Raw genomic sequence first — 11,236 nt, 5'->3', positions numbered from 1 at the left:
CAGATTTCTCAAGAGGCAGGTCAGGTGGTCCGGTATTCCCATCTCTTGAAGAATTTTCCACAGTTTGTTGTGATCTACACAATCAAAGCCTTTGGAGTACAATAAAGTGGAAGTAGAAGTTTTTCTGGTATTCTCTTGCTTTTTCAATGATCCAGTGAATGTTGGCAATTTGATCTCTGGTTCCCCTGCCTTTTCTAAATCCAGCTTGAACATCTGGAAGTTAACGGTTCACATACTGTTGAAGCCTAGCTTGGAGAATTTTGAGCATTACTTTACTAGCGTGTGAGATGAGTACAATTGTGTGGTAGTTTGAACATTCTTTGGCATTGCCTTTCTTTGGGACTGGAATGAAAACTGACCTTTTCCAGTCCTGTGGCCACTGCTGAGTTTTCCAAATTTGCTGGCATGTTGAGTGCCACACTTTCACAGCATCATCTTTTAGAATTTGAAGTAGCTCAACTGGAATTCTGTCACCTCCACCAGCTTTGTTCATAGTGATGCTTCTTAAGGCCCACTTGACTTCACATTCCAGGATGTCTGGCTCTGGGTGAGTGATCACACCATTGTGATTATCTGGGTCGTGAAGATCTTTTTTGTACAGTTCTTCTGTGTATTCTTGCCACCTCTTCTTAATATCTTCTGCTTCTGTTAGGTCCATACCATTTCTATCCTTTCTTGAGCCCATCATTGCATGAAATGTTCCCTTGGTATCTCTAATTTTCTTGAAGAGATCTCTAGTCTTTCCCATTCTGTTGTTTTCCTCTATTTCTTTGCACTGATCACTGAGGAAGGCTTCCTTATCCCTCATTGCTGTTCTTTCAGATTCTGCATTCAGATGGGTATATTTTTCCTCTTCTCCTTTGCCTTTAGCTCCTCTTCTTTTCTCAGCTATTTGTAAGGCCTCCTCAGACAACCGTTTTGCCTTTTTGCATTTCTTTTTCTTGGGGATGGTCTTGATCACTACCTCCTGTGCAGTGTCACAAACCTCCATCCATAGTTCATCAGGCACTCTGTCTATCAGATCTAATTCCTTGAATCTATTTGTCACTTCCACAGTATAAATGTAAGGGATTTGATTTATTTTATACCTGAATGGTCTAGTGGTTTTCCCTACTTTCTTCAATTTAAGTCTGAATTTGGCAATAAGGAGTTCATGATCTGAGCCACAATCAGCTCCTGGTCTTGTTTTTACTGACTGTATTGAGCTTCTGCATCTTTGGCTGCAAAGAATACAATCAATCTGATTTCAGTGTTGACCATCTGGTGATGTCCATGTGTAGAGTCTTCTCTTGTATTGTTGGAAGAGGGTGTTTTCTATGATTGGTGTGTTCTCTTGGCAAAACTCTGTTATGGTTTGCCCTGCTTATTTTGTACTCCCAAGGCCACATTGCCTGTTACTCCAGGTATCTCTTGACTTCCTACTTTTGCGTTCTAGTCCCCTATGATGAAAAGGACATCTTTTTGGTGTTAGTTCTAGAAGGTCTTGTAGGTCTTCATAGAACCATTCGACTTCAAGCTTCTTCAGCATTACTGGTTGCGACACTTGAATTACTGTGCTATTGAATAGCTTGCCTTGGAAATGAACAGAGATCTGTCGTTTTTGAGATTGCATCCAAGTACTGCATTTCAGACTCTTTTGTTGACTATGAGGGCTACTCCATTTCTTCTAAGGGATTCTTGCCCACAGTAGTAAATATAATGGTCATCTGAATTAAATTCGCCCATTCCAGTACATATTAATTCACTGATTCAGACAGAATGAAAATCCACAGTCACAGAAAACTAATCAAACTGATCGCATGAACAATAGCCTTGTCTAACCCAATGAAACTATGAGCCCTGCCATGTAGGGCTACCAAAGATCGACGGGTCATGGTGGAGTGTTCTGACAACACGTGGTCCACTGGAGGAAGGAATGGCAAATCACTTCAGTATTTTTGCCTTGAGAGCCCCATGAACAGTATGAAAAGGCAAAAAGATAGGACACCGAAAGATGAACTGCCCCAGTTGGTAGGTGCTAATGTGCTACTGGAGATCAGTGGAGAAATAACTCCAGAAAAAATGAAGAGATGGAGCCAAAGCAAAAACAACGCCTAGGTGTGGATGTGACTGGTGATGGAAGTAAAGTCTGACGCTATACAGAACAATATTACATAGGAACCTGGAATGTTAGGTCTATGAATCAAAGTAAATTAGAAGTGGTGAAACAGGAGATGGCAAGAGTGAAGCCTACTCTGGGTGACCTCTTTATTTTATTTTATTTTTTTCACAAAACAACTGTGGCCTCTTTATTGTTTTTCAAAATAAAAGAAAATAACATATATTCAAAATTCTACTATGATGGAAAGCTGAGCTGATATGGCTGATGCAGGCTATCTCCCAGGTTGTTTTCTGGAGCATTAGGTGGGTACACTGGGGGAGCAAAGGAGGGTAGGCTATTGGCCCACTAACACTTAATGAACACCTATACCAGGGCAGTCATCAGAAGAGCTGTACGCCAGTTTTGAGCATATGAAGCTCGTCCTGGCTCCAGAGAAGTTGGTCCAAGTTGCCACTTTCATTGCTGCCACTGCTGCAGCTCAGGCCTAGGGTGCCAATCTTGCATGCTGGGGGTTCCAGCCGCTGCTCTAACACAGGCTGGTCCAAAAGATACATGGTGTCGTAATTCTCCAGCATAAGCTCTGCTGGGTCCTCAGTCTGACCTGGCATTTGACCTAAGGGGAAAGTGTCCCATCGCACATCTTCTGAGCTAACTTGCCATGCAGAGTCCTGCAAAGCTCCTCTTTTCTGGGCTAGGAGCCTGGCATTCTCAGCAGTGGGGGACTCTTCCTCTGTAGAGAAAGGTCCCACCTCCATCCTGTCTTCCTCATCTTCATCATCGTCATCGTTGTCATCGTCACCATCATCTTCCTCCTCTTCTTCCCACTTCTGGTGATAATTTTCCTCTTCCTCTTCTTCATTCTCTTCTACCTGATCTTCCACGGCTTCTTTGTTCTCCTTCTCATCTTCCTTGACATCATTCAGGTTGCCCTGCTCCTCCTGTTGCTGGGTTTCTCCTTCAGGCCCAGAGCTTGAGCCTGCTGGTTTGAGGATCAAATACAGGTTGTCCACTGTGTATGGAGACTTCCCAATGGGGGAAGCCTCTGAACCCTCCTGCACCAGATTTTCTCCACTCTGGGTATAAATGGAACAGATGCGTAGCAGCTTCTCCTGCTCCTCTTCTGGCAGGAACTGCCCCATGGCTTTGAAGATGAGCTGAAGGAGTTGGGGGCTGGCCCAGCAAGGTGAGCCCAAACAGGACTCAACCACCTGGGGCCAGTCAAGGGAGGCAGAGCAGTTGAAGAGCCTCCAGTTCTTTCTCACTTCCCACTGGCTGGCAGAAAACTGGCGGGCGTTCCGTCCAGTCTTGGTGTTAGCCACAATCAGTTCAGTGGTCCATCTGAGGATGTAGGTGGGCCGGATCCCAGTGTTCCCCAAGGCTGGCAGCTCAGAAAGCATCCTTTCCAACAGGGCCTGCGTGAAGGTCTGGGAGTGCAGGCCCCTAAGCAGGGGCTGCCAGAATTGAGAGAACGGCTTTGGCACCAGGATGTCATCCAAGTCCACGTTTTTGTGTGACTTTGGGTCAGTACCTTCCCCTCTCTGGACCTCAGTCTGCCCATCTTCATACTCTATCTGCAAAGCTGCCAACTGTTCAAACGTAGGGATGAGAAAGCCGTCATCCAGAGAAGCATCTAGCACAGCCTCCCTGTTCCCGAATGTAATGCCCTTGAGCTCTGCCAGGATGCACTCTACAGGTGGGGACAGGTTATTCCACGCTTTAATGGCCTGAGGTAAATGCCTATATTTCTCCAGCACCTTAAACTGCTCCTCTTCATAGGATACCAGCAGTTCTCGGGCTCTTTCATACAACTGTTTATGTCTCAGAGCCTTTTGTAAAAGCGGATCAACCTCTTTGCTGTCTTTGTTGCCTTCGTGGTCTCCGTCAGCCTTGACATTCAGCTCTACACCTTTCTCCTCATCCTTAGGCTCTGGATTCTGTTCTGTGATGTCATCAACAACAATTTTCTTATCTTCCTCCTGGTCTGCTTCATCTGTCTCTTCCCTCTCCTCCTCCAACTCCCAGGTCTCTCTTAGGCTGTTATCCATTTGGCGGCACCAATAGGTGTTCTGGAGCCAATCCAGGACAAAATAACAGCCCCTACGGCAGTCATTTATATGGGGCATTTTCTTGTGGGTTAACTCATGGCGAAGTTCAACAATCCAATCCGGAATGTTCACCTCCTGAGCCAGGAATTTGAGAGGGAGCTTGGCAAACTTTGTCTTCCTCTCCGAGATAAGGTTCACAAACCTGACCAATGCCATGCCATAGAGCAGTCTAAGTTCATCAGTGCCCAAGCCACCAGTTACATCCATGAGCTTACAGCGTACCAGGTCAGCAGTAGAAGCCACTGCCAGGGGGAGTTCGTTGCCTAACCTGCTCCTCCACACCGTGATGCGGTTCAGCGCTTACCACTGCAATTTATAGTCGTCACTGAACAGATACACCATCACCTGATCCCACTCGGCCCTGCTGAGCCAGGCGACCACGATGCGCTGGGCCCAGAGTGGCGACGACCCTTTCTCTTTGACGCACTTCCCGCACCACGCACTCCACACAAGATCCATTCCCCGGGGACCCAGACCTGGCTCAATCTCGGATTCCGACCGGACATCGGGCTCAACATCGGGTTCAACCGGCTCAACATCGAGCTCAGGCCTTGTGCCGCCGCACTGAAGATCAGCCTCCATCTCATGATCAGCCTCCATCCTGGGTGACCTCTTTAAAGAGAGGACTTTTTTAGGTATGTCTCTCTTTTAGGATGGATGGATGATACACTTTTTTTTTTTTTCATTAAGAGAAGAACAGTTGTGAAAGCTGTAGTGGGGATAGACAGTAGGCATGGTGGTGTACATGGAAGGTGCATCCTTACATCAGTTTGAGGCAACAATGTATATGGAAGTCAAAGATCCCCTTAAACTGATGTCCTTACACTGTCCATTACTGCGTAGCTGTTGAAAGCCTAGTTTAAAGACCATTATCTGAAAGTCCAGTTCTGATCCTCAGGTTCCCCACTAAAATTTTGAACGGCTTCTTATTGCCTGTGGTGGTAGCTCCTAATCTAATGATCATCAGGAGCATGGGTCCTACCGCCCAAAGATTATGATACAGGATTGCTAGAGTAAAACTCCAGGACATTCACGTTTACTTAAGGCATGTTACGTGCCTTAAGTAATTCTAATGGCTTCAGTGCTACTAAAGCCTTCTAATGAGAACATGAGTTCTGGGCTTACAGCATTTCTTTCCATCCGTCCTGCATAATTATTCTCAACTGACTCCAGCGTCCAACACCCAGGCCTCAATTCTACTGATTTGTTTGTTTGGCTGAGTCAGGTCTTAGTTGTGGCACGCAGAGATCTTCGATCTTTGTTGCAGGACATAGGATCTTTATTTTTATTTTGTAAGTTTATTTATTTTTAATTGAGGGATAATTGCTTTACAGAATTTTGTTGTTTTCTGTCAAACCTCAACATGAATTAGCCATAGGTATATGTATGTCCCCTCTCTCTTGAACCTCCCTCCTGTCTCCTTCCCATCCCACCCCTCTAGATTGATACAGAGCTCCTGTTTGAGTTCCCTGAGACATACAGCAAATTCCCATTGGCTATCTGTTTTACATATGGTAATGTAAGTTGGCCTCTGGTTCCATCACTTCATGGGAGATAGATGGGGAAACAGTGGAAACAGTGTCAAACTTTATTTTTTGGGGGCTCCAGAATCACTGCAGATGGTGATTGCAGCCATGAAATTAAAAGACTTACTCCTTGGAAGGAAAGTTATGACCAACCTAGATAGCATATTCAACAGCAGAGACATTACTTTGCCAACGAAGGTCTGTCTAGTCAAGGCTATGGTTTTTCCAGTGGTCATGTATGGATGTGAGAGTTGGACTGTGAAGAAAGCTGAGCACTGAAGAATTGATGCCTTTGAACTGTGGTGTTGGAGAAGACTCTTGAGAATCCCATGGACTGCAAGGAAATCCAACCAGTCCATTCTAAAAGAGATCAGTCCTGGATGTTCTTTGGAAGGAATGATGCTAAAGCTGAAACTCCAGTACTTTGGCCACCTCATGCGAAGAGTTGACTCATTGGAAAAGACTAATGCTGGGAGGGATTGAGGGCAGGAGGAGAAGGGGATGACAGAAAATGAGATAGCTGGATGGCATCACTGACTTGATGGATGTGAGTTTGAGTGAACCCTGGAAGTTGGTGATGGACAGGGAGGCCTGGCGTGCTGCGATTCATGGGGTCGCAAAGAGTTGGACACGACTGAGCAACTGAACTGAACTGAACTGAATGTAAGTTTCCATGTTGCTCTCTCCATACATCTCACCCTTTCCTCCTCCTTCCCATGTCCGTAAGTCTGCTCTTTATGTCTGTTTCTCCATTGTTGCCCTACAAATGACTTCTTCAGTACCATCTTTCTAGATTCCATATATGTGCTTTAGTATACAATACTTATCTTTCTCTTTCTGACTTATTTCCCTCTGTATAATAGGCTCTAGGTTCATTCACCTCATTAGAACTAGCTCAAATGTGTTCCTTTTTATGGCTGAGTAATATTCCATTGTGTGTATGTACCACAACTTCTTTATCTATTCATCTGTTGGTAGACATCTAGGTTGCTTCCATGTTCTAGCTTTTGTGAATAGTGCTACAATGAACATTGGGGTACATATGTCTTTTTCAGTTTTGGTTTCCTCAGGGTATATGCCTAGGAATGGGATTGCTGGGTCATATCATGGTTTTATTCCTAGCTTTTTAAGGAATCTCCATACCATCTTCCATAGTGGCTGTGTCAACTTACATTCCCACCAACAGTGCAAGAAGGTTCCCTTTTCTCCACACCCTCTCCAGCATTTATTGTTTGTAGACTTTTTTTAAAAAAAGATAATGTATTTTTATTTGCTCAGAATGCTTGTTTTTAAAGGTCACTGAAATTAAAAATGGTTTACTTTCCAATGAAGTTGTTAATATCCAGAACTTTATTAAGTTTACAACAAATTAAGAATTTACAACAAATAGGGACTTATATAGTCTTAGCTGATATCTGAATAGTAAGGTATACACTGTACAGTGACACATGTTCTTTTTATCAGAGCATAGTCTCCGGAACAGACACAGAAATGCAGAAGTAAGTAACTGGTATTTTCACTTTTATCTATGCTTGAGTATAAGATTTTAGTTCCTAGAACTCAAAACTCAAAATTGTTCACCCAGATTTAGTTTTTTTTCCTTCTTTTTTTTTTTTTTTTCCTTCTTGTTCAAGTCTGGAGAGCTCCTCTATAAAATTTTACATTTTTATAACTTTTCCTTTGAAATATGAGAAAAACATGGAATCTCCTAAGCTACATGCAACTTATACATACTTTAAGAGTTATTTTTAAAAAATCACAAATTAACCACCATATATATCCATAATAAGCATCCTTGCTATTCACATAGTTCTTTAAACAATATTCAAATATATTTGTGCTTGTACGCTTACATTACTTTAGAGCCTATTTTTAACTTTCCATAAAACTGTATCTATAAAAATTACTCAAATATTTAATAAATGAAGCAAACCAGTCATTATGAAAATATAAACTGTGTTTACAGCCTTTTCATCTTTTGTGTTTTTATGCGTTTCCTGTCAGCCATATAATTTGCTTTTCCTCAGGGAAGTTGATAAATTATTGTCTTTGTAATCTCACCATTGCTGCTTTCTCAACTGTTCAGATTTTCTGAACACATGGTATTCTCTTTGTGTATCAGTTGTATCAGTGGAATCTGATAATGTTGCTATTCATCATTTCCAGTTATTTCAACTGCAGGACCACCTTATTAGCTGCTTTCCAGGAATTTATTAGATTCTTCAGCTCTTCTTTACTCATTTCAACAGAATATGGCTTGACTTCACCATTTTTCTTTTACATCTAGATGAAGGTTTAAAAGTGGCATTTGTAATGTAGCAATCTTGTAACTAGAAAGTGCAAGCTTTAACTGCCAATGAAAATCCTGTAGCTGTGCAGAGGAAATATCAACTATTTCTTCCAACAGATCTGCTTGATTCCATCTTTCCTACTTTTTAAGCATTTCATGATAGCTTCTTGATCAGATGAATTCAGCTGATTCGACTGCTGAGATATCTCTTCATCAGATAAATTTTTACCAACTACAGCTTTGAAAAAGGTGGTAATGTCTTCTAGAACACGCATCCCTTCTGCTGAATCCCAAACACTGTGATAATCCTGATAGAGGGGATACGTTAGGCCACAAATGCCATCAATTATTTTGTGAAGAAGCTGCAGGCCCTGCTCTGTGGGAAGCTTCTGCAGCTGCCACAAGGGTGTCCCTTCTTCCAGCTCCATCCCTGTGAGAAGCTAGGGGCTCTGTTTGTAGACTTTTTGATGTTGTCCATTCTGACCGGTATGAGGTGATATCTCATTGCAGTTTTGATTCACATTTCTCTAATAATGAGCGATGCTGAGCATCTTTCAATGTATTTGTTAGGCATCTGTATGTTTTCTTTGGAAAAATGTATGTTTAGGTCTTTTTCCCACTTTTTGATTGGGTTGTTTGTTTTACTGGTATTGAGTTGTATGAGCTGCTTGTATATTTTGGAAATCAATCCTTTGTCAGTTGTTTCATTTGCTATTATTTTCTCCTATTCTGAGGGTTATCTTTTCACCTTGCTTATAGTTTCCTTTGCTGTGCAAAAGCTTATAAATTTAATCAGGTCTCATTTGTTTACTTTTGTTTTTATTTCCATTATTCTGGGAGGTGGGTCATAGAGGATATTGCTTTGATTTATGTCATCGAATGTTCTGCCTATGTTTTCCTCTAAGAGTTTTATAGTTTCTGGTCTTACACAGGTCTTTAATCCATTTTGAATTTATCATTGTGTATGGTGTTAGGAAGTGTTGTAATTTCATTCTTTTATATGTAGCAGCCAAGTTTTCCCAGCACCACTTATTGAAGAGGCTGCTTTTTGCCCCATTGTATATTCTTGCCTCCTTTGTCAAAAATAAGGTACCCATAGGTGCCTGGGTTTATTTCTGGGCTTTCTATCTTGTTCCATTCATCTGTATTTATGTTTTTCTGCCAGTACCATGCTGTCTTGATGACTGTAGCTTTGTAGTATAATCTGAAGTCAGGACTGTTGATTCTTCCAGCTCCATTCTTTCTCAAGAGTGCTTTGGCTATTCAGGGTCTTTTGTGTTTCCATATGAATTGTGAAATATTTTGTTCTATCTCTGTGAAAAATGCAGTTTGTAATTTGATAGGGATCACATTGAATCAGTATATTGCATTTGGTAGTATAGTCATTTTCACAATATTGAGTCTTCCTACCCAGAAACGTGGAATATCTCTTCATCTGTTTATGTTATCTTTGATTTCTTTCATCAGTGTCTTAAAATTTTCTGTATACAGTTCTTTTGTCTCCTTAGGTAGGTTTATTCCTAGATATTTTATTTTTTTTTGTTGCAGTGGTAAATGGGATTGATTCCTTAATTTCTCTTTCTGATTTTTCATTGTTAGTATATAGGAATGCAAGTGATTTCTGTGTACTGATTTTGTATCCTGTGACTTTGCTAAATTCACTTATTAGCTCTAGTAATTTTCTGATAGTATCTTTAGGTTTTCTATGTGTAGTATCATGTCATCTGCAAACAGTGAGAGCTTTACTTCTTTTCTGATCTGGATTCCTGTTATTTCTTTTTCTTCTCTGATTGCTTTAGCTAGGACTTCCAAAACTATGTTAAATAATAGTGGTAAGAGTGGACACCCTTGTCTTATTTCCTGAACTTAGGGGAAATGCTTTCAGTTTTTCACCATTGAGAATAATGTTTGCTGTGAGGTTATCATATATGGCCTTTACTATGTTGAGTTAGGTTCCTTCTGGGCCCATTTTTGGAGGACTTTTAATCATAAATGGGAGCTTGTCCAAGGCTTTTTCTGCATCTTTTGAGAGTATCCTATGGTTTTTATCTTTCAATTTTTTAATATGGCATATCACATTGATTGACTTGTGTATATTGACGAATCCTTGCATCCCTGGAATAAACCCAACTTGATCATGGTGTGAGCTTTTTAATGTGTTATTGAATTCTGTTTGCTAGAATTTTGTTGAAGATTTTTGTATCTATGTTCATCAGTGATATTGGACTGTAGTTTTCTTTTTTTGTGTTGTCTGTCTGGTTTTGGTATCAGGCCTCATAAAATGAGTTTGGAAGGGGTTCCTTCCTCTGCAATATTTTGAAAGAGTTTTAGAAGGATAGGCATTAGCTCTTCTTTAAATGTTTGATAGAATTCACCTGTAAAGCCATCTAGTCCTGGGCTTTTGTTTTTTGGGAGATTTTTGATCACAGATTTCAGTGCTTGTAATTGGATTGTTCATAATTTCTATTTCTTCCTGGTTCAGTCTTGGAAGATTGAACTTTTCTATTTAATCTGTCCATTTTTTCCAGGTTATCCATTTTATCGCCATATAATTGTTCATAATAGTCTCTTAATTTGATTCTTCTTTTTTTCTTGATAAGTCTGGATGAAGATCTGTCAATTTTGTGTATCTTCTCAAAGAACCAGCTTTTAGTTTTATTAAGCTTTACTATTGTTACTTTCATTTATTTTTCATTTATTTCTGCTCTGATCTTTATGATTTCTTTCCTTCTGCTAATTTTGGGGATTTGTTGTTGTTGTTGTTCTTTTTTCTAGTTGTTTTAGATGTAACATTGGGTTGTTTTTTCGATGGTTCTCTTGTTTCTTGCGTAGGACTGTGTTGCTATAAACTTTGCTCTTAGAACTGCTTTTGCTGCATCCCATAGGTTTTGAGTTGTCATGTTTTTGTTGTCATTTGTTTCTAGGAATATTTTGATTTCCCTTTTGATTTCTTCAGTAACCTGTTCATTATTTAGAAACGTATTGTTTAATCTCCATGTGTTTGTGTTTTTTACAGTTTTTTTTTTTTAATTGATATCTAGTCTCATAGCATTGTGGTCAGAAAAGATGCTTGATATGATTTCAGTTTTCTTGAATTTACTGAGGTTTGATTTGTGTCCCAAGATGTGGGGATGGGACCTTTAGTTGGGGCATGCAGGATCTTTTTACTTGTAGCATGTGGGCTTGGGTGACCCCTTACATTGAGAGCCCAGGG

At 40.8% G+C, this 11,236-nt stretch overlaps 1 protein-coding gene and 1 pseudogene across 1 annotated transcript; both read right to left on the bottom strand.

Moving 5' to 3' along the window:
• Positions 1 to 2,273: 2,273 nt before the first annotated feature.
• Positions 2,274 to 4,806, bottom strand: LOC128060334 (ribosomal biogenesis protein LAS1L-like). The gene is given in 1 exon segment (XM_052652728.1): positions 2,274 to 4,806. A coding segment is annotated over 1 exon segment (2,325 nt). The 3' UTR covers positions 2,274 to 2,481.
• Positions 4,807 to 7,898: 3,092 nt separating this feature from the next.
• On the bottom strand, positions 7,899 to 8,450 carry LOC128061008 (COMM domain-containing protein 8-like; annotated as a pseudogene).
• Positions 8,451 to 11,236: the final 2,786 nt, after the last annotated feature.

This window comes from Budorcas taxicolor, chromosome 15 (assembly GCF_023091745.1).
Source record: "Budorcas taxicolor isolate Tak-1 chromosome 15, Takin1.1, whole genome shotgun sequence".
Classification (NCBI taxonomy): domain Eukaryota; kingdom Metazoa; phylum Chordata; class Mammalia; order Artiodactyla; family Bovidae; genus Budorcas; species Budorcas taxicolor.
This window is presented reverse-complemented; position numbering and strand designations above follow the sequence as displayed.